Source organism: Mustela nivalis, assembly GCF_964662115.1.
Source record: "Mustela nivalis genome assembly, chromosome: 7".
NCBI classification, from domain to species: Eukaryota; Metazoa; Chordata; class Mammalia; order Carnivora; family Mustelidae; genus Mustela; species Mustela nivalis.
In genome coordinates this window covers 105,784,599-105,812,001 of record NC_139026.1, presented here as the reverse complement: position 1 = coordinate 105,812,001, position 27,403 = coordinate 105,784,599, and the positions used below count along the sequence as shown (strand labels likewise).

At 40.5% G+C, this 27,403-nt stretch overlaps 1 protein-coding gene across 1 annotated transcript in view; it reads left to right on the top strand.

Moving 5' to 3' along the window:
* NDUFA9 (NADH:ubiquinone oxidoreductase subunit A9) overlaps positions 1-27,403 on the top strand; it is a 35,569-nt gene that overhangs the window by 7,562 nt on the left and 604 nt on the right. The window contains exons 3-10 of the mRNA XM_082742198.1: positions 174-271; positions 4,222-4,313; positions 5,455-5,596; positions 10,909-11,011; positions 15,140-15,207; positions 16,397-16,473; positions 22,046-22,141; positions 25,012-25,078. Of these exons, the coding sequence (XP_082598324.1) occupies positions 174-271; positions 4,222-4,313; positions 5,455-5,596; positions 10,909-11,011; positions 15,140-15,207; positions 16,397-16,473; positions 22,046-22,141; positions 25,012-25,078 (743 nt within the window). The remainder of the gene's footprint in view (positions 1-173; positions 272-4,221; positions 4,314-5,454; positions 5,597-10,908; positions 11,012-15,139; positions 15,208-16,396; positions 16,474-22,045; positions 22,142-25,011; positions 25,079-27,403) is intronic.

The window sequence follows — 27,403 nt, the reverse complement described above, 5'->3', positions numbered from 1 at the left end:
TAGGATGTAGAAACAGGAATGTCATCTCTGTAAAGTTACGGCATCTCTAGCACAGCAAAATAGGCTTTTTGTTAAACATGGTATCCATTCACTTACCATACTAGAAATTAAATATTTACCAAATCCATATTACATTAATCTTGATCCTTGTTTCAATCCATTCTTTTTTTTAGGACGTATGGGGTCACAGGTGATTGTACCCTATCGGTGTGATCCGTATGACACCATGCATCTTCGTCCCATGGGTGACCTGGGCCAGATTATCTTTTTGGTAAGAGCCTGTGTTGACAGATGTAAATTATTGAGATCATTTTTAGGAGAGAGGCAGTGTGATAAAGAAGCAGTTTCACCCAGACTGAACCGAGGGCATCCTTCATTTATCCCAGTCTCATAAACTCTTGCCCAGCAGTTGACAAATGTTTTCTGTAAAGGGCCGTGGGTAAATATTTTTATCTTTTGTAGGTCACAGAGTCTGTTCATGATTACTCAGCTCTGCCCTTCTAGCCTGAAAGCGGCTATAGATAATATATAAATGAATGGAAGTGGCTGTGTTCTAATAAAACTTTATTTATCTAGTTAGACTATAGGGTAGATTTGCCTGTGGGTCATGGTTTGCCAGCCCCTGCTCTAGGCCTGTGCCATCCAATATGGTAGCCAGTAGCCGCATGTGGCCATGGAACACTTGAAATGTGGCTAATCTTAATTAAGATGTGCTGCACTTACACACCAGCTTACACACCAGCTTTCAAAGATGTAGTACAAAGAAAATGATATAGATCATTAATAATTTTTTACATTTATCACATATTGGAATAATATTTCAGCTATATTGGGTTATTTCAGCTATATTGGGTTAAATAAAGTATATTACTAAAATGAATTTCACCTCTTTCTTTTTACTCTTTTAAATGTGACTGGTGGAAAATTTACAATTGCCTGTGTGCCTCGTGTTATAATTCTGTGGGGCAGTGCTTCTGTAGATGGTGAGCATCACAGATAGGGTGTTTTATAACTTAGTTTCCTTGGCACAGACTGAATTTAGAACAGCACTTGCTCTGCTTCCTTATTGTTATTCTTTAATCTGCAGGTTCTTCCTTTAGGCCAAGAGTTGCCAATGGGGTGAGGTGGTGAGGAATAGGGTGAGGGGACCTTTCAAGGAGGTGATTAAAAACATGTGGGCCTTTTTGGTTGCCACCGTGACTGGAGACCATCTTGGCTTATTAGTTAGGAGTCAGGGATGCTCCCGGGGCAGTCCCTTTCCACAGAGAATTAGCACTGCCCGTAGTGCCTACAATTATCCTATTGAGAAACGCTATGGGCCTTGATGCTCTGTTTCCTGTTCTTCTGGCTAAATTGTCCAGCTTTTATCATTCTGTATGGACTTGTGTTCTTCCATGTACACACTTCCCCTTTTAAAAAATTGGTAAGCATCCTTAAGATCTTTGATATATTCATGTAGATTATTTGTGATTGCTTTTAAATTTTTACTTACTTTTGATAGCTTTTTCATTTATTCCTTACTGAATGTTCACAAGCTAAGTATAATACTATGTTGGAAATTATTGTTTCTGAAGTTTTTTTTTTTTTTTTCCTCTAAAATCTTGTTCTCAAATATTTTCTTGGTCTTACAGGTAGAAGAGCTTAGTTTTTTCCCTGTTTCTTTGTGACTTGACTTTATCAGTCGCTTTGTCAATCCTCTAAAGTATTTCACAAATAATAGGTGAAAACATTGACTGGTTTGCAGATGCCGAGTCATTGGAATTGAGCTATATGATATATATCACATACTTCCCACAGGTATTTATAGAGTGCCTGGCATTGAGTAAAACTCTGATTATGTCTTCATAACAAGATCACAGGGAGCTCTCAGTGTTAATAGAGAACACAGACTAAACCTACAACTTTTTTTTGTTTTGTTTGTTTTTTAGGGAAGGGGAAAGAAAGAATGCATGTTGAGTGCGGTCTTGTGGGGAAGGAACAGACAGAGAGAGAATCTTTTTTTTTTCTTTTCTTTCTTTCTTTTTTTAATTTCTTTTCAGCATAACAGAATTAATTGTTTTTGCACCACACCCAGTGCTCCATGTAATACGTGCCCTCCTTAATACCTACCACATGGCTCTCCCAACCTCCCACCCCCCGCCCCTTCAAAACCCTCAGATTGTTTTTCAGAGCCCATAGTCTCTCATGGTTCACCTCCCCTTCCAATTTCCCTCAACTCCCATCATGGAGAAAGAATCATAAACAGGCTCTGTGCCCAGCATAGAGCATAATGTGGGGCTTGATCCCACGACCTTGAGATTACGACCTGAGCTGAAATCAAGAGTTGGATGCTTAACCAACTGAACCATCCAGGCGCCCCAAACATATAACTTTGAATATAGTATTGTTTATAAAAGGGGAAAGGCAAGAAAGATAAAATGGGAAGACTTGATTATATTGTTGTTTATTTTGGAGAAGGGTGGACCATACTAAGTGTGAGGTACTGATTTCCCTGCTTTAGTCTCTGTTGGAAACTGTTATCCGAATTACCACCTGGTTTGCTAATTTGACTGTGCTCCCTGAGCCTTATCCCTGGGAATTTGGTTTCCTTTTAAATCTTTTTCTCCAGGCTTCTCTCTTGCACCATTCTTACAGGTATGCTCCAAGCTCAAGCTTTTCTACTCTGAGTCTTCTTGGATTCTTTTTTTTCTCATCCTTGCCCTCTTTTCTTAAAAAAAAAAAAAAAAGCCTTTTTTAGGTCTTTTTGTGTAGAACTGCTTTTTTTTTTTTTTTAATTAGCTATGTCACTTACCATGCTGTAGATTGTATGTCTATTTTACTTGATCTTCATAGCAAACCCTTGATATGGGTTGTATTTTCAAATTTTCCATGGAGGTTGGAGAGATAACCTTGTACACAGTTCACAAAAAGCAAATGGAATTCCTGTCTGACTCCCCAGCTGTCACTCTATATGTCTCTTGTACCCCATCTCCTTCATCAGTTGTACCTAGTTCCTTCTGCTGAGGGCTTCATCTTTTGCTCGTGGGTCTGGTTTCTGGAGCCCTGTCTTTTCTAAATTGCGCAGGTTGGTTAGTGGGCCTGCTTCCTCCATCTCCACATCATTCCTTTCTCACTCTCTCTCCACTCACTCATACAGACCCCTTAGTGTTTTACCCCAAGAACTTCTTACTACTTATTAATTTCCTTTGAAATGTTTTAAAAAAATCCAATTTCATTTTTTTTCTTTCTTTTTTTCTTTTAATTAATTTTTAAAAATTAACATATAATGTATTATTAGCCCCAGGGGTACAGGTCTGTGAATTGCCAGGTTTACATACTTCACAGCAGTCACCATAGCACACACCCTCCACAATGTCCATAACCCCACCCCCCTTCTCCCAACCCCCCTCCCCCCAGCAACCCTCAGTTTGTTTTGTGAGATTAAGAGTCTCTTATGGTTTGTCTCCCTCCCGATCCCATCTTGTTTCATTTATTCTTTTCCTACCCCCCAAACCCCCCACGTTGCCTTGCAACTTCCTCATATCATTTTAACACAGAAAATGCTGTACCTTTTTCTGAGGTCATTTAATCCCTGGTCTCCCATTTCAGACAAGAATCGTCAACCTGACTATAGCCTGAATCGCTCAGACATTTAGTTCTACACTGAAATCTGCCATTGACTCAGCCTGCACTTTTAGGCAGGTCACTCCTCCCTGAGTGTTGTTTTCATGTCTTTAAAGTAGAAATGACTAGATCTGGGATTATAAAGAGGAAAGAGTTAAGAAGAAAAAAGAAAATAGTCATGAATGCTCCCAATTTAATGTTAGCCTTTCAGAGATACTCCACCTATCTTCAGTCTGTATCTGGTTGCTGCAGAAGGGAAAGTCAGTTTTCCTCCCAAATGATCCTTGCTCATGGGCTCTATTTCAGGAAGGGAGATTTGGTAACCAGAGTCCCTTACAAACTTGCAGGAGGCGGTTGGATGGCCAGAAATGAATGTTCCCCACTAAAAGTGAATACTGTCTTTTTTAATTCTATCATTTAATTACCTGGATAAAATAGATACACTGTGACCTGTTTATCTCCAGGAGAATCAGAGAATCAGCAGGGAGTTCGAGACCTCATGACCATTTCTCTTGTAATAAATGGAGCCTGTATGAAATGGTACCATATTATACCTACCACAGATGGCCTAGTTTGAAACTTGCCCTAATGTTTGCATCTGACTGGCTGTTCTTACAGGAATGGGACGGGAGAAACAGAGATTCTATCCACAGAGCAGTGAAGCACAGCAACGTGGTCATTAATCTTGTTGGGCGAGAATGGGAAACCAAGTAAGTTTTTGCTCTTATTTTTTCTTTGCATATGCTGCCTTAGGGCTCAGTAGACATTTGCTGGGTACCTTCTAATGTCAGGAATTGTAGTTATCACATTTTTAATTAGTCCATCATTAAGCATTGATTAAACAGCTGTTTACATACTGAAAACCCCCCCTCTCAGGAGCTGCCATTGGCAGTAAGTCTGGTATAAGTGAGCAATGCGATGGGCTGCCCATAAAAAGTCAGTAGAGATCGTGTCAGTGTGGTTGGTGTCATTAGCTTGCAGGAATGACCAGTTGGTTCATGAATGGCTGATCCTTTGTTTCGATTTGTCCAGCTGGGATGGATTAGGCAGGATGATTTTGCCTATCCTACTGTTCATCCAGCTGAACATTGGTTTTCTTGTGTGAACAGTGTTCTAGATCTAGTGTTTCCATTATTAATCAAAGATGGTTTGAGTACTGGTTCAAACAGTTCTTTTTAGACTTTGTGGGTTGTTTATCAACAGCTAGTGTTTTAACCTTGCAGTTTCACAACACTTTGTTCATACCATTTTCTTAACATTTATGAAAGTTTGAAAATCTATGTCCACCTTAGCACATTTTTCTAAGTTCCTTGGTGACTTGGAGAGTCTCATTCAACTTTAAATCTGTAGTGACTAATAACAGTGCCTTGTACAGCTTAAGCCTTAATGTTATTGTGTAATGTTAGTGTTAGTGGGTTAAACCAGTAACTAATTTTTTTTAGTTTTTTTTTTTTTCCCCTGGGGGAAACAAAGGCCCAGGGATAAGAAGTGGGTCCCTTTTCGGCTCCCAACACTCCCCCCTTCCTTTCCAACCACTGCAGCCAGCTGTTCTTAAAGGGTCTCAACCTTGGGATTCCTTGAGGACAGAGAATATTATGTGTGCTGATTTACAACTTATGGTAAGGTTTAAATTATGTACAGCAATGATGATGAGCAGTAGAACTTACATGTATATAAAATACACACATATATATATATATATTAATTTTGACTTTGGGTTAAATCATTGCCATTTAAAAGTTTAACTGTGACAAATTCCAGCAATAGTATGAAAACGAGCTTACTGCAGAGAGCTTTGGAATCCCGAGTCAGGTGTTCTCAACTGATCCCCCCTTTTTTTCCTTCTTCCAGAAACTTTGATTTTGAGGATGTTTTTGTGAAGATTCCCCAAGCAATTGCTCAAGTGTCCAAAGAAGCTGGAGTTGAAAAATTCATTCATGTTTCGCATCTGAATGCTGATATTAAAAGCTCTTCTAGATATCTGAGAAATAAGGTAAGTGACAAGTTGGCTTGGGAAGTGGTTCCCAGAGCTGGAGTTTCTTGGCCCCTTTGAACCTTTAAAACATGAGTTAAGTGATAAGGATTTCTCACCGACGTATCCAGAAATAAAACGGGTTTCTAATTCTCTGTATCCAGAATAGATTGATGTGTGTGATGTGTGTGTTGTGTTCTGACATACAGAAGAGTGCCTTCTGTATGCAGGGAACTATGGTAAGGGGCTTCAGAAATGGATAGAGCATTCTTACCTCTTCTTAAATGCTGCAGGTTGCTTGGAACATACTAGAATTATATAGTAAACCTCATAAAAAGTAGAGTATTATTCCTGTCTAAAGCATCCTACCCATGTCACCTACAGGTAAAAAGACCATCTTTTTTTCTCGAACATCATGCCTAGTCGTGGTCCTGTGCTGCACTTAGGGGGATAATGGAAAGGCTGAGAATGATAGGGACAAATATTTGCCAAGGAAATCTAGTATTTAGGTTTTTTATACTTCCAGAAAGCACATTGTCATCCAGATTGTAGCTAGGGATTGACTATTCTGATTTGGGGTCATTCTGTAGCCCGAAATGTCTTTATTATCAGGGACTCCGAGGAATTGCAGTGTCTGGGGCTGTCTTTAGCGTTTGTTTTCTGCCATCATGAGCCTGCTTTGGGTCAGATTGTTCAAGACCGCAGAGTTCTTTGCCAGTGGCTCCAACTTTTTGATCCCCTGCATTCTTTTATTGAACAAATGATGTATTAAATATCTGCTGTGTACTGTATATTGTATTAGGTGGTGGGGATACAGTAGTGAATAAAACCGACACAGCCTTAGCCCCTGTCTATTTTCTAATCCATTGAGGAAAATAATTCCACTTGCGCCTGGTATTGCAAAGTAGAGAACTGTGACATAGCATATAATGGGGAAGAGAGGGCATCTGTCAGTTTGGAGCATTTAATTATTAGCATCCGAATATTCAATGTAAACTGGCTCAGACATGAAGGAGGTTTATAGGCCCCTCTATCTGAAAGATCCAGCAATAAGGAGACTTAGTCACATTGGTGCCAGTGTTCATCAGAGTTTTGGCTTTGTTTCTCTGAGATTCTTTTTTTTTTTTCCTCTGTGATTCTTTCAGCTCCTCCTTTTTGTGTAAGCTCTGTGTCTCATAGTCATGAAGTGGCTAGCAGCATGTCCAACCCTCACTGTCTTCATACCACATGGATGAGGGAGAGGGAGCATATTCAGAGATGTCCAGTCCTGTGGCTTATACCACGAGGTGGATAGTAGTGCTGGCAAATAAGGGGAGAGACACTTGAAAAGGACAGGACTGTTGGGCAGTGGTCTTAGCCTTAGCTGCCCATTAGAAGCGCTGATGCAACTTTGAAAAATCTTGCACCCTGACCAATGAAAATAGAATCTCTGGAGATAGAACTTGGGCATCAGTACTTTTAACTCTTCCTAGGTAATTCCAAAACACAGCAAAGATAAAAAATACTATATACAGAGAAGGAAGAGGATGATCCAATTTTGGACTCAGGTTGTGTTTCAGGTGTGTGTCCATCATCCAAGTAACAATGGTGAATGGGGTTTATGATACTGGAGCTCAGAAGTGAGGTCAGGTTTGGAGATATAAAACCAGTTAATTGGGGGCGTCTGGGTGGCTCAGTCAGTTGGGCATCTGCCTTCAGCTTGGGTCACGATCCCGTGGTCCTGGGATCAGGCCCCTTCAGTGGGCTCTCTGATCAGCGGGGAGCCTGCATCTCTATCTGCCCCGCCACATGCTCATGCTCATTCTCTCTTGCTCTGTCCGTTTCTCTCTCTCTCTCCCAAATGAATAACAACATCTCTAAAAAATATAAAACCAGTTAACTGAAGCAGTGTTTGGGAATAAAATTGCCTAGTGAGGAAGTGTAGATTGAGAGAACTTTGAACAGGCCTCAGAGGGATACTCATGATTAGTGCTCTGATAGACGAGGAGGCACGTACAAAAACCCAAACAAAGATCAAGAAGGAGTGGATGTGGTGAGATGGAAGGGAAACCTGGAGAGTACAAGGTCATGGAAGCCAAGGGAAGACAGTGTCACAAGGAGGGAGTAGTTGCTTATGAATGCCAGTGAAAAGCCGAGTGAGGTGAGAACTGGAAAGTCACCTTGGACTTAGCAGTGTTGAGGTCATCTGTGATCTGATCGTGTTGAGGTCATCTGTGGTCTGATCGAGAGTGGTTTGGGTGCAAGTGTTGGGGCAGAATCTAGAGCACAGGTGAGCAAAGAGTGAGCAGGAGCTTGGGGTGGTGGGGACAGTAAGAGCAGATGGCAGTTTTAAGTGGTTTGGTAAGAAGGCGGGGGCAAGAAGCTGGAGAACCATGTGGAGTTGGGAATCTTTTTTTTTTTTTTTTTTTAAAGGTGGAAGGTCTTGACATTGTGTAGGAGCTGGTGAGAAGGTGCTGCTCAAGAGTGAGACTGAGGATAAAGGAGAGAGTCAGTTGGGCAGGTTCCTGAGAAAGTGAAAGGAACTGAGTCCTGGAGCAGGGGAGGTAAGAAATAAGAAAGGGGGAGAGTTGTGGATTTTCTGGTAGGAACTTTTAAGGTGGTTTTTGTCTGCTGCAGTGTCTTCTCTTTGGATGAGAAGGTGAAGTCATTTACTGGAAGGAAAAGAATAGTAAGGGAGGAATTTGAATAGAATAGAGAATGTTTGAAATTGTTACGGGAGAGGATAGCTAATTAGAAGAAAACAGTACTTGGGAAATGTTGAGTGCCCAGTTAAAATTAATGAAGTGAGTGCATAATGGCACCAGTTTATGATTTTTTAAATTCAGGTGTAATTGACATACATCATCTTAGTTTTAGGTGTATAATGGAATGATTTGACATATGTATATATTGTAAAATGATATCCACAATAAGTCTGGTTAACATCACCACACAGTTACAGATTTTTTTGTGATGAGAACTTTTTTTTTTAAAAGATCTTATTTATTTATTTGAGAGAGAAGGAGAGAGAGAGAACATGAGCGAGAGGAGGAGCAGAGGAAGAGGGCCAAGTGGACACTCCCTGTTGAGCAGAGAGCCCGATGTGGGGCTCGATTCCATGACCCTGAGATCATGACCTGAGCCAGAATTAAGAGTCTGATGCTTAACTGACTGAGCCACCCAGGAGCCCCTTGTGATAAGAGCTTTTATGGCCTACTCTTTCATTAGCAACTTCTAAATATACAATATAGTCTTTTTACCAGTAGTTGCCGTGCTATATGTTATATCCTGAGACTTAATTTCTTTTATAACTGGAAGTTTGTTCCTTTTGAGCCCCTTCACCCCTGTCTTTGGCCATTTGTTCTCTGTGTCTGTGAGTTTGATGGGGTTTTGCTTTTCTTTTTTATTACATGTAGAAGTGTGATCATATGGTATTTGTCTTTGTCTGAGTACTTTGATTAGCATAATGCCTTCAGGGTCCATCCATGTTGTTGCAAATGGCAAGATTTCCTTTTTTAATGGCTGAGTGATATTGTGTGTGTGTGTTTATGACATCTTCTTTAACCCTTTATCTCCCACTGGACACTAAGGATTTCTTCTGTATCGTGGTGATTGTAAATAGTGCTGCACTGAACACGGGGATACAGATATCTTTTCAAGTTAGTGTTTTCATTTCCTTTGGACATACTAGCAGAAGTGGAGTTTCTGGACCATATGGTAGTTATATTTTTAAGTTTCTGAGGAACCCTCATGTTGTTTCCCATAGTGGGTGTACCAATTTACATTCCCACCAACAGTGCACAAGGGTTCCTTTTTCACCATATCCTCACTAACATTGTTTCGTGTCTTTTTGATAATCTCCATGCTAATAGGTGTGAAGTGATATCTCATTGAGGTTTTGATTTGCATTTCCCTGATGATTATTGATTCTGGGCACCTTTTCATGTACCTGTTGGTCATCTGTATGTCCTCTTTGGAAAAATGTCTGTTCAGAACCTCTGCCCATTTTTTAATTAAGTAGTGTGGGGTTTTTTTGTTTGTTTTGTTTTTGTTTTTGTTTTGCTTTAGAGTTGTCCAGTTTGTGATTTTTTGTGCATTTGTTTTCCTCTACCTCTGCAGGCAGCGAGAGTGCATGGCTCAAAGAAGGAAGCTAATGTGGTTCTTTCAGAATTGGGATTTTGCCTGGTGGGTGGGGAGTAAAGACAAAAGGGCTGAGGTAGTTTATCGTATTGGTAAGAGAGTGATTGAAAAGTTGGGCTGTGGAATCTAGTCTGAGGTAAGTTAGGAGGGCTTGATGTGGAGGAAAGTAGCGTCAGACTAGCGCTCCTGAGAGGGTGATGACCAGACATCTCAGGAACCGGTGATGAAGAAGCAGCAGGTAGAAGTACAGGAGACTGCCGTCTGAGAGCAGGACGTCTTCATGTAGTGCTTCAGAAGGGCAGTTGCAGTTGTTGATGTGGGTCATGACCTGAATGAGTTGAAGGGGCAGAAGTGGAGAGAGGAGGTCACTGGAGTTGAGAAGCTCCAGAAACTGAGAGGTTCAAGTTCACCTGGACATGTAGGTCACTCTCAGTGGCAGTGCAGGTGGAGAGGAAGGCTGGACAAGGTGCTGAAACCTGCATGGAAAGAGGCCTTGTCTAGGAGGCAGATGGTAACAAGCGAAGGTACTGAGGTTAGGAAACTTCCTGGCCTGTCCGCACTCCTTTGGATAGGTATGTGTGCTGCCACTTCCATATCGTGACCTCCAACCACACTCTCCTTTCTCTGGCAGCCTGCTATATTGTTGATACCATCCAGGGAACCTGTGGTTAGGAAGAAAAATGGAGGCTGGAAAAATTCTACTCTGATTTTTCTCCTTTCTTCTGTGTAGGCTTCCCTAGGATAAATATAGGAAGACGCCTAACAAGAACCATTAGAGGCAGGACAAAGGAAATGTTAAACAGTGTGAAATGAATTACGAAAAGACATTTCAGAGCTTTCAAGACCACAAACTTAAAATAAGTAAAGAAGACAGTAACTGGGCCTGCTCAAAAAGGCCTAGAAAGATGGATTTTTACATGAAGTGCTTCTGGACAGTAGAGTCAGATTGAAAGCTGATAGATACTGCAAATGACCAGAATTGTGTTTCTTCTTCTCCTGTTTGTTTTTTTCCAAATAAAATAATCAGTGAAAGTGTTTTTACAAAAAAAAATGTATGTTATTTAACAAAAAAAATTCTGCGTAACTGACTTTCATGAATCCTACCTTAATCTGGAGAAACTGACCTTTGAAATACAAGTAACGTCCTGATAGTGGAAGGAATGCAAGCTCTAGTCACTCATCTCTGAACTCTGTTTTTTGTTTGGTTGGTTTAGGCTGTTGGAGAGAAGGAAGTGAGAGATGTGTTTCCAGAAGCCATTATCATAAAGCCATCGGACATCTTTGGAAGAGAGGATAGATTCCTCAATCATTTTGCAAGTATGTGTTCTTTCTTGTATTCTTTCTCAGTACTAGAGAAGAGGATGCAGGTTAACCAGACTGAAGCTAAGCACAAGCTAACTGGTTCTCTGACTTGGCCGACTGAGGTATATTTTTTGTCCCCCAGAAGTGCCTAGTGTGGTCTTCATTACTGTCTATGAAAACAAGCACCTTAGATTCACAGAAAGAGTGCAGTCTTGGGAGGCAGGGACTGGCTGTGGCAAGGGTATCAGGGGCAGCTTCCTTGCATGTTGAAATGGAGATGAAAATGTCTGTCTCAAGAGTGGTGTGTTCCTGAAATGAAGTAGCGCATGTCACCGTACTAGTCAATGCTTCAGTGTTGGCCTTATTCACATGTTTCACATGAAGCCCCTCTTAACTACTTCCTCACTTTAGTCTGATTGCCAGATCCCTTGGATGTTGATTTTGAAAGACAAAGAGACAGCATTGTAGTTTGTCAGGTGCATGCAATCAGTCTTCCTTGTTCGCTTATTCATTTTTGAAAGATTTTATTTATGTTAGAGAGGAAGAGAAAGTGAGAGAGCATGAACAGTGGGGAGGGGTGGAGGGCGAGAGAATCTCAAGCAGACTCCGCACTGAATGCAGAGCCCGACATTGGGCTAAATCTCATGATCCTGAGATTGTATCAGTCTTCCTTGTTAATAGGAACTTCTGTGGAATGGGATTAGGGAGTAATAAATAGGAATTTGACCATTGCTAAACTGGTATAGAAACTGCTTTCATGGGCTGGGCATCGAGTTATGCTTGCTGTCAGGCTTTCTTTGTGTAATGATTTGACTTGTCTTGGCAGAGGAAATCAGTCTCCCTGACTAAGTGATGAGAGTTTGAGATTTTGCAGGTTAAAAAAGTAACTTTCCTGTACATTTGTGGGAGTGGGAAGGGAGAATACATTTTTAAAGTCTGCGATAAGAACCCAGCTTTAGTTTCTGATTCTTTCGAATTATCAATTACCTCTCAGTGTACTCACTTATGTATTAGGAGAAGATTCTGACCCTCCTGGGAAGTACTAGAAAGTACTAGGAAATACTAGGAGGTAGCAGGATGGTTAATGAGGTGCAGTTTTATCAGTAGCTTCCTGTTTCTCCTTGTTAACTACTCATATTTTTTCATTCCGTTTTCTTTGTACAGCCTTTGCCTATGTGTATTTGTCGTTTTGCGAGATTTTTTTTTTACTGATTTATTTAGACTATATATTAAAGGTATACATCTTTTGTTATATTTACTTTTTTGTTGTTGTTGTTGGCTTATTACATTGCTTTAAATTTATAGTTTTTATTTTATTTTTTTATAAAGATTTTATTTATTTATTTGACAGACAGAGATCACAAGTAGGCAGAGAGGCAGGCAGAGAGAGAGGAGGAAGCAGGTTCCCTGCCGAGCAGAGATCCCGATTAGGGGCTGGATCCCAGGATCCTGGGATCATGACCTGAGCTGAAGGCAGAGGCTTTAATCCACTGAGCCACCCAGGTGCCCCCAGATTTTATTTTTTAAGAGTAGTTTTAGGTTTATAGAAAAGTTGAGTGGAAAGCACCGAGTTCTCATATACCTTTTAACCCCTTGATCTCTGCCCACAACAGTTTTCTCTGTTTTTTGTTTGTTTGTTTGTTTGTTTCTTTCTTTCTTTCTTTTTAAGGTTTTATTTATTTATTTGACAGCACAAGTAGGGGGAACAGCAGAGGGAGAAGGAGAAGCAGACTCTCCACTGAGCGGGGAGCCCATTGTGTGCTCGATCCCAGGACTCTGAGATCATGACCTGAGCCGAAGGCAGACGCTTAGCCTACTGAGCCACCCAGGCACCCACTTTTCCTATTATTAACACCTGGCACTAGGGTGATATGTTTGTGAAATTGATGAGCCAATATTGATACATTATTATTAACTCAAGTCCATAATTTACATTAGGATTCATTCTTCATGTTGTACATTCTGTGAATTTTGACAAATGTATAGTGACATCTACCTACCATTAGAGTATTATAGAGAATAGTTGCATTGCCTTAAAAATCTCCGGTGCTCGACCTACTTATTCTTCCTTCCTTACCCTGCTACACTCACTCCAATACCTGACAGCCACTCATCTTTTTCTGTCTCCATAGTTTTGCCTTTTCTAGAATATCATATAGTTGGAATCATGTGCTGTGTTGCCTGTTCATATTGGTTTCCTTCACTTAGCCTCTGCATTTAAGCTTCCATCATGTCTTAATATGGCTGATAGCTTATTTCTTTTTTTATAGCTGAACAATATTCCATTTTATGTATGGACCACAGTTCATTTATCCACTTTACATATTTTTATCCTGTGTTTTTTCACCCTAATTGCTCATGTCTTTTCACATTCTATGTTAATTTCCAATTTAAGAAAAATTGTGAAGAAAAACCTATAAAATTCATTGAGGTGCGTGGATGGCTCAGTCAGTTACACTTCTGACTCTTCATCTCAGCCCAGGTCTTGATATCAAGAGTTGTGAGTTCAGGCTCCGTGTTGGGCTTTGCACTGGGCAGGGAATGTCCTAAATGAATAAATGAATTAATTAAAATAAAACAGAATTTATCTTCTGCTTTGGACTGAATTATGCCATTGTCTTCCCTCTGTTCCCCAAATTCATTTCTTATCTGTTTTTACTTTTGTTTCCTATTTGATAGTATCATAGCCAAGAAATCATTGCTACATCCAGTGTCATGAAGCTTTCCTCCGTATTTTATAAGGATTTTGTAGTTGTACCTCTTATGTTTAAGTCTTTGATCCAATTTGAGTTAATTTTTGTATATGGTGTGAGGTAAAGGTCCAACTTTATTCTTTTATATGTGGATATTCAGTTCCCCCAACACCATTGAAACTAATGTCATTGAAAACACTGTCATTTCCCCATTGAATGGTCTTGGCACTGTGTCAAAAAAATCATTTAATCATACATATAAAAGTTATTTCTCCCTATTCTATTCCACTAGCCTATATATCCATCTTTATGCCACTGTTCGGATCTTGATGATTAGCTTGGTACTAAGCTTTGAAATCCTCCCCTTCCCGCAATCATCTAACTTTGTTTTTCTTTCTCAAAATAGTTTTGGCTGTTTGGGATCCCTGAAGATTCCATATGAATTTTAAGATGGAGCTTTTTATACTTTTGCAGAATACACCATTGGGATTTTGATAGGGTTTGCATTACCAGTAGATTCTTTGGGTAGTTTGACATGAATATGAGATGGATTTCTATTTATTTGTGTCTTCATTAAATTTCTTTCAGGAGGAGTGCCTGGGGGGCTCAGTTGGTTAAGCATTCCACTCTTGGTTTTGGCTCAGATTATGATCTCAGGGTCGTGGGATAAAGCCTGTGTCAGGCTCTGCCCTCAGCTTGGAGTCTGCCTGACATTCTCTCTCTCCCCCTTTCTCTGTCCCTCTTCCCATTCTCTTTCTTTCCCTCTCTCACATAAATAAATAAATCTTTAAAAAAATTTTTTCAGCATGTTTTATAGTTTTCAGTGTGCAAGTTTTTAGCCAACTTGGTTACATTTATTCCTGAGTGTTTCATTCTTTTTGATGCTTTTATAAATAATGTCTACTTTAAAAAATTTTTGTAAGGCTTTTTTTTTTTTTTTTTTACCTTTACTTTTAATCCATTTGGTATTTGCTTTGGTTTATGGTGAGATAGAAGCCTTTTCTCCCTCCCTCTCGTCCTCTCTTTTTTTCTCATTTTAATAAATGATTATCTCAACACCATGTATTAAATAATCTTTTCATTTCCCACATATTTGTGGTACTGTAGTCATCATATTCTAAATTCTCATTTTTTTATCAGAGTCTTTTTCTCAGTTACCCATATGTATTGCTGATCTGTTGATTCCCATGTTCCTCCTTGGGATGGAGTGCAGTAATTGTCCGGTCTTGGGAGTGGCCGTGCACCAAGTGGCCAAGCCATTTGGCCATTTTCCCTTCCTTTCCACGTCCTTCAATATTTGGCCTGGCTGCCCATTAGCTTTCTCAGTGTCAGCTATGTTTATTCCGTTATTTCGATTCTGCAGAATGATTCTGCTAACCTGGAGCATGTGGAGTTTGGTGGGCTTCTAGTAGTTGAGGACTTCTTAGCATACTTCTCTTTCTTCTGCCAGATATTCGCTGGTTTGGTGGTGTACCTCTTATTTCCTTGGGCAAGAAGACGGTGAAACAACCAGTATACGTAAGTACCCTGGATGAAGGGGCTTTGGCTGGATCCAGATTCAGGTGATTCATTTTCTGGTTTTAATCTACTCCTGTAGCTCCATCATTTTCTTCTTTTTGACTTGCTCCAACTGCTTGCCTCTCAGTTTACCTAAGAGGCACACGTATCTCTGCGTTCACTTGTTCACTCACATAAGAAAAATAAGTTGAATGTGCCAGGCACACTGTATACATCCCTGGGAACATCGAGATATGAATGAGACACAAATTGCTCTCCTCACGTTGGCCTCAGTCAGAGGCAGGCTTGCAAAGCATTTGTCATGCATTGTGGTAAGTGCTGTGATGGGGAGAGGATTATGTAATTACAGCAGAGGGACACTGAATCCAGGCTTCAGGGTCAGGGACAGCCTCCCACAGGGAACATCTAAGGTGAGACCTCAAACATAACTAGTAGCATGTCAGTTGAAGGGGTTTGGGGAGGAGCATTCCAAGCAGAAGGAACAGAAGTACAGGGGTCCAGAGGTAAGAACATGTTGGGTTCCATAAGAGCTTGTCAAAGCCAGGCTTTCTTATCTGTGGCACTGTTGACATTTTGGGCCAGATAATTCTTTGTTGGAGGGGCTGTTGTAGAATGTTTGGGCAGCATTCCTGGCCACTAACCACCAGATGGCAGTAGCACTACCTCCCTAGTTGTGACAGCTATAAATATCTCCAGGCATTTTGCCAAAAGGGCCTTCCAGGTGAGGCTAAAATCACCCCTGTTGAAAACCACAGGGTCTGTTTATATGTGCCTATATCAAATGGGCAAGTCAGAATAGTAGGATATTGGCAGTTCCGGAGGATTCTGCCTACTAATTTGTGACAGCTTGGTGACAGCATTAGGACGAGTGTTAAGGGGTGAGATTGCAGAGATAGTGGGCACAGTCTAGTCAAAGGGCCTCAGCAGCCGTCTGAGCATGAACATGTGCTGACCAGAAAAAATATTTAGGTGAACCTTCCAATATGCAGATCATTTAAAGCCTTGAGGAGTGGATTTTTTAAGGAGCTTTTTCAAATGGACAGTGCCATTATTTTAATTTCTTTTTATTATTTTTTTATTTTTTGGTTGTGACTGATGTGGCCTGCTTTCCTTCCTCCCACCCTCCCTTTCCCCATCCCTGTTTTTCTCTTTTGACAATTACTTAAACATGTGTTACGATTTCTTATAGGTTGTAGATGTATCAAAAGGAATTATTAATGCAATTAAGGATCCAGATTCCAGAGGGAAATCTTTTGCCTTCGTTGGGTAGGTGACTAAAGTTTGACCTTAAAATTGTGCTCCCTGTTAAAATGAACAAATTGTAATGATTTATAAGAACAGTAACTTCTAAACATGTCACTACAGTTTTATTTGTTGCATTTTTAGTTTTTTTCCTCTACAGTATTTATTTCAGAAATTTTATTCACTAGCCCCAAGGTCAGTGTGTTTCAAAGAGCTGTCCAAAGTCCGCTATAGTCAGAATCTCCTGAATGGTTCCTTTAAATCAGAATTTTGAGTGAACTGGGGAATCTGCTTTAATAAGTGATTTTTCTCTCATCAAAGTCTGAGAGAACCAACTGCCCTAGACTATTACATATACTTTGTCCAATGATCACCAAGGATGGTTTTGTACTATTCCAGTGATGTTTTTAACATATAAAAGGATATTATTATAGATTCAAAAACACAAACAGAACACTTTTAGGGAGTAAGTACAGTTGTACAATTAAATTGCTTTTGATAGAGTATCACAATGTGCCCAAACGGTTGGAGATGGCTGGTTTTGGGTACAGTAGTGTATTGTGATGCTGATTGTTCATGATATGCCGTCTTTGCTGTTAGGACACATGGGGCACAGTTAAGCTATGTGACTTGCCTGATTTTCTTAAATCTTGCTTCAGCTGGGTTTAGAACCTCTTTTCTGACTTAATTAAAACTAAAAAGTGAAGATTCAGTGTGCCAGGTTGATAGGTACTAAATCCACGTAAAAATTGGCCCCGAACCCTATCGTCCTATGAAACAAACTGATGACACCTGATGTCCATGAAAGGTGAGAATCTGATTAACAATTAAGTGATAGCGTAATTTCTAAGAAATATTTGCTTCCAGGGACACCTGGGTGGCTCAGTTGGTTAAGCCTCTGCGTTTGGCTCAGGTCATGATCCCAGGATCCTGGGATCGAGTCCCACATCGGGCTCCTTGCTCAATGGGGAGCCTGCTTCTTTCTCTGCCTCTGCCTGCTGCTCTGCCTGCTTGTGTTCTCTCTCTCTCTCTGACAAATAAATAAATAAAATGTTTTAAAAAAAGAAAAGAAAAGAAAAGAAATATTTGCTTCCAGAGAAAAGATGCTTTTCTCTCTAAGCCAGGAAGCATAGTATATATTCTGAGAATTATGAATTCATGCATTGTTATGTTTTTCACTTGTTGAAGGCTTAGTTTAGTAAAATTGTTGTCAGTGTTAAAAACCATATTACATTTCTATATCTTGCAGCTGCAGGATGTATGCCTTTCTCTGAGTTCCTCATTCACTGTGTTAGCACAGTTATATACTCCAGGAGAATTAGCTACAAAAACTGTGTTCAGCTCAGGGTCCATAAATCACTAGACTCAAAGACATCTGATCCTAGTCAGACTAGGATTCCGATGACAAGAAAATAGAACTGTCTTTACAGACTTTGCTTACTACTTGCTGGAAATAACTCTTAGCCCTTTCCCTTTTTACCTTGAGGGAAAGAGACCTCCAGTCTCTTTGCTAGGCTGTAGTGCGCCATACTTGTTTGGCACATTGGTGGGAGAGTAGTGCTCGGCATGGCAATGTACGTATTTTGTGACTAGTGTAAGTGTAGCTAGGCATCTGTGTATCTCTTTCTGTCTCTTTAGCACAGGGGAAAACTTGGCTTATTTCTCAGCACTTGGAGGTGAAGACAGAAGCATAAGACCTTAATTTTGCTCCTAGTTTTTTCATAGTTTTTAACTATAGGATTTTGGTCCATCCATCATTTGTTCATTAAATACCTATTATAGACCCATATATACATAAAAATGTGAGAACTGATAAAATCAACAAAGTCACAAGGTACAGGATCAGCATATGCAGCTGGGTTTCCATATATTTGCAGATGAACAATCTGAAAATAAAAATAAAATAATTTTATTCACAATAGCATCAAAAGAATAAAATACTTAGGTATAAATTTAACAAAAATAAGACTTGTATCTAGAACATTGCAAAACACTGCTGAGAGAAATTAAAAAAGAGTTAAGTAAACAGACATCTCATGGTCATGAACTGAAAGAGCCAATATTGTTAAAATGGCAGTTTTCCCCAAATTCATCTGTTGATTCAAGCCAATCCTATCCATATTCCAGGAGATTTTTTGTTTTTTTGTTGTTTTTTGCTTTGGCAAAAATTGGCAAATGAATTCCAAATTTATATGAAAATGCAGAGATCCACAATAGCCAAAACCAATTTGACAAAGAAGAATAAAGTTGGAGCACTTAAATTTCCTAATTTCAAAACTTACTCTAAAACCATAGACTGATACTGGCATGAGAATAGAATATAGATGAATTATCAGAACTGATAGTCTAGAAATCAACCTTTGTGTTTATAGATGATTTGTTGACAAAAGTGCTGTGACACTTCAGTGGGGAAAGAATAATCTTTTCCTTAAATGGTCCTGGGAGATCCATATGCAAAAAAGTTGAACATGGGGCCTTAACTTCACACAATACGTGAAAAAATTAACTCAGAATATATTAGAGTCCTAAATGTAAGAGTTAATGTTATAAAACTTTTGGAAGAAAAATGATCTAGACCTTGGGCGAGGCAGAGTTTTATTTTATTTTATTTTTTTAAGATTTTATGTATGTATGTGTGTGTGTATGTGTGTATTTTAGAGTGCGAGTGGGGCGAGGAGCAAAGGGGGAGGGGGAGAGAGGGTGAAAGACTGTCAGGCAGACTCGGCATTGAGTGCGGAGCTGGACATGGGGCTCGATCTCATAACCCGGAGGCATGACCAGAACCAAAACCAAGAGTTGGATGCTTAACCTTATGACTGAGCCACCCAGGTGCCCCTAGGCAGAGATTTTTTTGATGTGATATCAACAGCATACTTTATAAAAATAGATAAAAGTGATAAAAATCATTAAAAAATGATAAAAATAGACTCCACCAAAATGAAAAACTTTTGTATTTCAGAAGGCACTGTTAAGAAAATGATGATAAGTGGGGAGATCATCCACTAAAAGGCAGGGGATAGGTCAGAGAGGTATATGGAAACCTTGAGGGACTGGGGAAAAGACAGGAAGTTTTCCCGGGGAGCACAGAAGAACAGCTCTTAGGAGAGCAGAGTAAGGTAGCACAGCGGAACAGAGTCTTCTGTTCGAAGAAAGTGATCAGAAATATAGGTGAAGTCAGTTAGTCCCATTGTATTATTTCTCCAATTCTGTCTTTCTGGGGTTCTGGCACAAAGAAGACAGATACTTGTATGAACCAGAAGAGGGACTTGGCTATGCTAGTATAGTGGAGAGACAGCTGGGGACAAGGTTTTGCTGAGGGTATTTGCAAAGGAATGACTATAATGCCGAACCATGAAAGCTTAGCTGGGAAGGACACAGGCTTCAGTGTGCCTTTCTCTGTGAGCGGAGGCACTTAAACGGGTCTTTGAGTCACAGTTAATGGAACACAAAGTGCTTCAGAGCAACTGAAGAGCAAGTGTATTACATATAATTAGTTTACCCCTGATACCAGTATTGCTTGTCATAGTGAAGATTACAGATTGTTTTTTGGCATAGCATGTATGCCCTGCAGTGATCCTTACACATCCTTCTGGAACTTGAAGGAAGCTATTTGAGGCCTTTGTCAGATAGTTTCCCTCGCTGACATTTTCATGGTTTTTTTGTTTTTGTTTTTGTTTGTTAAAATGTCAGAATGAGGAGTTTCTCGCTTATTAATTACGTTTATTCAGCTCTTGAGCTCTCACAGACTTTCTGAGGCAAAGGGGTCTAGGCAAACGGGTGAAGAGATATTAAAATGTATTATAAGCAATAATAATTATTAAAACTAGGTTATACCAGGACAAAACTGTTCAGATCTGTGGAACAGAAGCAGCCTCAGGTATATGTAAGAATATAGTATGTGACATTTCAAAATATGGGGAAAGGGTAGATCATTCAGTAACTGGTATTATATCTACATAAGGTAAAGATAAAATACCATTTACTGAATGATCTACCATGTTATGGATTAAAGAATCTCAAAACATTAGAAAGATATGTAGAGGGGCACCTGTTTGGCTCAAGTTGGTTAAACATCTGCTTCAGCTCAGGTCATGATCCTGGAGTACCAGGATCGAGCCCCACATTAGGCTTCCTGATCAGTGGGCAGTCTGCTTCTCCCTCTGACCCTACCCCTCTCATGCTCTCTTTCTCAAATAAAATCCTTTAAAAAAAAAAAAAGTGGGAATTTATGTCACTAGTTACTAAGGAAGGATTTTCTTTTCTTTTCTTTTTTTAAAGATTTTATTTATTTATTTGACAGACAGAGATCACAAGTAGGCAGAGAGGCAGGCAGAGAGATTGAGAGGAGGAAGCAGGCTCCCTGCCGAACAGAGAGCCCGATGCGGGGCTCGATCCCAGGACCCTGAGATCATGACCTGAGCCGAAGGCTTTAACCCACTGAGCCACCCAGGTGCCTAAGAGGGATTTTCTAAAAAAAAATCAAACCATAAAATATATCAGAACTTTTGCTTAAGTGAAATATTTAAACTTGTGTATGTCACAAAACATTTAAACATTAAAAAGCAAAATACAAACAGCAAAAAATATTTCCAACTATGTCATTAAATGTAAAGAATTCTGGGGCACCTGCGAGGCTTAGTCAGTTGAGTGTCTGCCTTTGGCTTGGGTCCTGGTCCCCAGGTCCTGGAATCGAGCCCCGCATCAGGCTCTCTCCTCGGTGGGAGTCTGTCTCTTCCTCTCCCCTCCCCCTACGCATCATCACATGTATGCACAAGCACCCCCCCTCCCCATATAAAGCATTCTTAGAAATCATTCTTTATAGATAGGGCTTTAGGAAGAAAGAGAGAAATGAAGTGTATGTGGCCAAAACTATATAAAGAAAAAAAAAATCTCTATCATTAAAGTAATGCAAATCAGAATGTTGGGGTACCATTGTTAGGGCAGATTGGCAGCAGTTTTATGACTAAACTCATTTTTGGTGAGGAGGCTGCTAGCATTTTATGTGAATTTATGTGAATTGATATGACCTTTTTGGAAGGCAGTTTGGAAATATTCAATAAAAGCCTTAAATTTTCCAAGCATAGTTGGAGCCAATTCCATTGTAGAATACACTGTAAATACATAATTATGGATAAGTACAAATGTTTACTGTAAGAGTGCCATTGAAGCATTATCTCATAAAAGAAAAGTATATTTTAATTACTTAAATATCCCCGAGACTGGGAATTTATCCAATAGTTATGATTGTATGCAGTGCAATTTATGTGCTGTTAAACATGCACTAGAATATTGAGTGACATAGAAAGGTGATTGGGATTTAATGTTAAATGAAAGGCATTACAGAATAGGAAGACCTGTGTAATCTTACATTTGTAAAAACAAAAAAATGTGTATTTGTAAGGGGATGAGAAGGCTGCATTAAATATATTAACTTTATCTCTGATGGAATTATGGGTGAGTTTTCTTTGTGCCAATCTGTATTAACTATAGTGCTATGTGTTTCGTCTTTCATAAGAAAAATGTTAGTTTGTTAAATTTAAAAAGAAAATTGGCAAGGAGTGAATAATTTGGGGAACTACAAATTTTCTTTTGGTAGGCCCAATCGGTACCTCCTTTTCGACCTGGTGCAGTATGCCTTTGCTGTGGCTCACAGACCCTTCCTGCCATATCCTTTGCCACATTTTGCCTATCGGTAAGTAAAGTGCTTCTTTTTATGCCTTCTAAAATAGAGCTAACGCCATACATTTGTTTGTAATGCTGTCATCTAGGGTTATAGGGAGAATGTTTGTTACAGTAGAGCTTCTGAATCTCTAACTCGGAGGTGCTTCTGATGTCTTGGTGTTACTCTAGGACAGAACCAGAAGTGTCAAAGAAAGAGACAGTGGCTCCATGACGCCTTCTTTTTTTTTTTTTTTTTTTAATTTATTTATTTGACAGAGAGAAATCACAAGTAGATGGAGAGGCAGGCAGAGAGAGAGAGGGAAGCAGGCTCCCTGCTGAGCAGAGAGCCCGATGCGGGACTCGATCCCAGGACCCCGAAATCATGACCTGAGCCGAAGGCAGCGGCTTAACCCACTGAGCCACCCAGGCGCCCCAGAAGTGTCAAAGAAAGGGAAATGTGCTTAGTGTGGGTGAGAAAAACAATGTGTATTAAGAGGTTAAATCTGCAGTTCTTCAAATTCTCTCATTAGAAACCACTGGTTTTAATTTGGAGAAGTGTCTTGCTCAGCAGGTTGTATAAAGGATCAATCAGGTTTCCCTTTGTTTCAAACCTCTCTCCCAGATGTGGGAAAGGATCTTTCTTTATTAAACCAATCTGGTCACGTCACTGGGGAAAGGAGCTGGGTTGATTCACTCTTGATCTTGTGATACCTTATCTTCTTTCTTCATGTCTTGCTTCTTGATTCACTTCTTCCCTTTGCAGGTTTAGAATATCAGAATGATCATGTCACAACTTCGTGGTCTGGTCGGGGAGACCTTTGCATCCAGTTTGCCAGGGATTGACTTACAAACCAACATGGCATTTCACTCCTGAATTCATTCAACAAATATTTCCCAAATGCCCTCTATGTCTGAGGCAAGGCATTAGAGACTCAAGATATTATTCTAAACCCTTAAAAAGCTTGTGATCTAACACAGGTATTGGAAAAATAGGCAGACTGCAGCGTGATGATACTGTTCATTGGGGTGTTCTGTTTGTTAAGTCGTCTCCTTCATCCTCAGTACTCTGAGTGACGTGGGTAGGGAAGAGCACAAAGTGCACGTGAAGGAGTAGAGTGGGGGCCAAGCACGAGGAATACCTCTGTTTAAAGGACCTGCAGTGTCAGAGAAATTTATCAAGAGGCTCAAAGTGAGTCATCAGACATTTAGGTGAAAGAAGTGAAACATTTGGAAGCCTAGATAGGGATAGGAGGGGGTGTTTTAGGGAGGAAATGACTGTTTCAAGAAGGGGATCCTGGCTATTTGTTCACTTCTGTGTCTCCCACACCTGGAAAAGTGCTTGGCACACAGTAGGCACTTTGGCAGTGTTTGTGGAATGAAAGGCTACAGAAAAGTCAGACGAGGTGAAGGACTTAAAAGTATCCACTGGAGTCAGTAGTGAGGTCATTTTGATAGTGGCTTTGGTGCAGTTCAGGGGCCATAAGCCAGACTGCAGGGAGCTGCTTTCTTGGCTGAGCAGGAAATTGAGAATTACCGCGTAGTGGAGTTGGCATATGTACACGGAGTGGCCTGTCGAGGACACAGAAGTGGAGAATAGAAGTTCTCTGTTAACACCCAGCCAGAGCACAGAGTTGGAGGTTTGCTGTGCGTGTTTTAATTATGCTGTAATAGTCCAGTATAGTGCCATCTGGACCGGTTGTCTGGACTCTGAGACTCTATTTGCTCCTGGAGAAATTCTGACCCATCTTCAGCTTGCTTTTTAATTTTTTTATGCATACTAGAATGATGTTTTTAAGTTTTTAGAAAGCTGTGGAGCCCCGCATTCAATGACCCACTGGAGGCCTACGAGGTAAATCAGATAGAGGCAGAGCTGCTCTAGCTGTAGTGATGGGTGTCCTCAGAACCTGAACACCCAGCCTTTGCCCCAGTGCTCTGTGGGGAGCCTGAGGAATTCCTAGGGTTCCCTGGACTCAGGGTGAGACCCCCTGCTCCGAGGATACTTAACAGGAGCTCGGCAGATAAGGAAAACCTTATTAACCCTATTTTCATAAGAGTGGAGAGATGCCATTAATTGAGACAGGTGGTACTCTTGTCCTGGGTTTTCTGTTTGCTTCCTGATTTGAATCATTTGTCTTAGGCATCTCCTTACTTTTCAAGTTTTTTGGTTCCCTTGGGATATTTTTTGTTTGTTTGTTTGTTTTTGTTTGTTTTGTTTTTGTTTTTGTTTTTTTTGCAGCGGGGGACCCTGTTTTTAAGGATTACAATTTGCATCTTCCTTACTACTTGGCTTGCCCGGTGTTTTTAACAGCAGCATATCTGAATGTGTGAGGTTTAAATTAGATTAGATGGCATTGACTTCTCTGAACGTCAGATATTTTTGTTTATTTTGTTGGTAGTAATGGCTTTATTTTAATTTTCATTTGTTTGGATTTGTTGTATCTTCCGTGGAGAACAGGACTGCCACAAGCTACGGCAGTCGGGCTGGGTTAGCTTAAAAGGAAAGGTAAACTCACATGTAGGGGTGCCAGGATATTGGTTATTTATTTATTTTTTTTAAGATTTTTTATTCATTCATTTGACACAGAGAGAGAGAGAGAGAGAGAGAGATCATAAGTAGGCAGAGAGGCAAGCAGAGAGAGGGGGAAGCAGGCTCCCTGCTGAGCAGAGAGCCCGATGCGGGGCTCGATCCCAGGACCCTGAGATCATGACCTAAGCCTAAGACAGAGGCTTAACCCACTGAGCCACCCAGGCGCCCCATTGGTTATTTTTTTAAAAACAAAACAAAACAGTCAGTGAGCTTCCACCTGTATGGCAGCCTTTCTCCCGGTGCTTCTTGGAGGCCAGCTTGAGTACTGGGTGTGGAAATGCTATCACATGCACCATATTTATTCCTTTTTCTAGGTGGGTAGCACGACTATTTGAAATGAGTCCGTTTGAACCCTGGACGACAAGGGATAAAGTGGAGCGGGTGAGTATGTGATGAATATCTCTCCGGCCAGGTACTGGGCAGAGAACTACAGAGATGGATAAATTAGAATTGATTTTTGTTTGCTTGCTGGGTTATTTGCATGCTGTTGTCCATTATCCTTCTATCTGAAGCAAGCCCTGCAGCTTGGGCCCTGAAACTCACCCCATCTCAGCCTTCTCGGGCTGTGGGGATGCTCCCTTGGCTTCTCTCAGATGTGATCTGTTTTCCTTCTCGGCTAGATCATTCCCAACAGCACACAAACATGCCTTCAGGGCTCTATTTTTTTTTAAAGGTGAAGCCCTCCCTTGTCCCTTCTAGCCACCGTCCTGTTTGTCTGGGTCCGTTTGAGTCGTAACTCTTCAGAAGAGCTCTCTGTTCCTGCTGTTAGCCATTGCTTACCTCAGTCTTTCTAACCCACTCCATTCAGGCTTTTATTCTCACTTCTCCCCACAAACTGCTCTTTTCCAGGTTATATGTGATCCGGACTACCTATGATCATCCCTTCTCCCTGTGAACCCTCACTTGCCAGTCTGTTTTCTGGCCATCTCCATATTCCCTTGCTTTTTCCTCCTCTCACTCGGCCATGCTTTTCAGTTTCTCTTCCTGGTTTACCCTCTTCTCCCTGATCTGTAAATGTTGGGGGACTGACAGGCTCTGTCCTCAGCCCTTTTGTATCTTTGCTTAACCTCTGAACGACTCTCCCCTCCTCTCATGCTCCAGCTGCTGTCTGTGAGCTCACGGCTGCATTTTTATCTCCAGCCTTGAATTGCTCCTCACCCTTCCCAGCTGCAGACTCTTACATGTATTCGGATCTAATACAGTTTTTTGAAACTTAACATCTCCGCAATTAGAACTGCAAACCTGCTTCTCTTCTGGCCTCTCTCATTTTAATTAATGAGATCACTGTTCTCTCTGTTGCTCAAGCCAAAAATTTAGGAATTCTCCCCTGATTTATTACTTTCTCTTACCAGTCTAAACCAGTATTGTCCAGCAGAACTTTCTGCAGTTATGGAAATGTTCTGTAATCTACAGTGTTCAAAACATAGAGACTAGCAACGTACAACTGTTGAACATTTGAAATAGTGGCTAGTGCAACTGAAGAAATAAGATTTGAAGTTTATTTAATTTTAATTAATTTAAACTTAAATGAAGACTACCACATTTGTCCAGCAGCTGCTGTTTTGTGGAGCACAGCCATAGACCATCAGCGGGCATTATTCAGGCAACCCTCAAAATATATGCCAACTCTTAACTGCTCCTGCTTCTCCCGGCCCTTTGGTTTTTTGTTTGTTTGTTTGTTTTTGTTTTTGTTTTTGTTTTTCCAACTTTGTATTCTGAAAGTGTATGTAATAGCATTGAACATTTTTGGCTTAAAGAAAGGTCTCCACTCTGCCTACCCTAATCCAAGTAGGTCAGTTATTCCTTTCGTATTCTCTTGACCAGTTTGGGGCTGCCTGTTTTGTCCCTTTACAGAGTGTTGGGTTCCAGAGCTTTGGTTCTTTCTGTCTTGCTGTCTCCCATGCTAGTCTCCCACATTGCATGTAGAAGTGTTTTGAGGAAGAACACAAAATAAAATAAAAATTCCATATTGTCTCTACATTTGAAGACCTGTTGACCTTTCTCAACAAGAATAGTCAAATGATCCTCTGAGTGTTACCTAAAAGTTAAAACAGAGAGAAGATGAGAAAGTAGCCCTTGGGGAACAGATGTGGATGGGACAGGCATGATCCTCCCTTCTGATCAGCTGTGTCCAGAAAGTTGAGACTGTTTTCAAGATATCCCTTCTACATTCCTGAAAAGCCAGACAAGAGGACTGACTGTCCAAATACTTGAGCGTGTCTTGTGCAAATGTGCCTCTTACACTGATAATGGAGTGGGCTTTGATAAATACAGTAGGCTGCATGGGCTTTCGATTTGGAGGCTGCCTCTTAGCATTTCAGTAAAAATTGCAGCCTTAGTCAGGTGGGGAGGATGTAGGAGTGAGGTGCTCTATATACACACTGATTCTCTTCATGCACTTGTGGATGGTTTGGGATCGTGGAAGTCTTCCAGCTCATTCTCCTCCTCTACAAACAAAATGGGTTTGGTGTTTTTAGATCTGTGGTGAGCATCGGTCAACCAGGCAAAGTATAGTAGAAGCACAAAGGTTAATGGATTATCTCTTAGCAAGGAATAAACACCAATTATCTCCCTAATGCAGCAGTACAAACGGAAGCAGGAAGCCCATGCACAAGGGAGAATTGGGGAATGGGCTGGTTCTGCATTAGCCTCTGTTTTATTTTCTTCCTGGACCTCCTGTGAAGCCACTGTGACAATGTGGCTGGC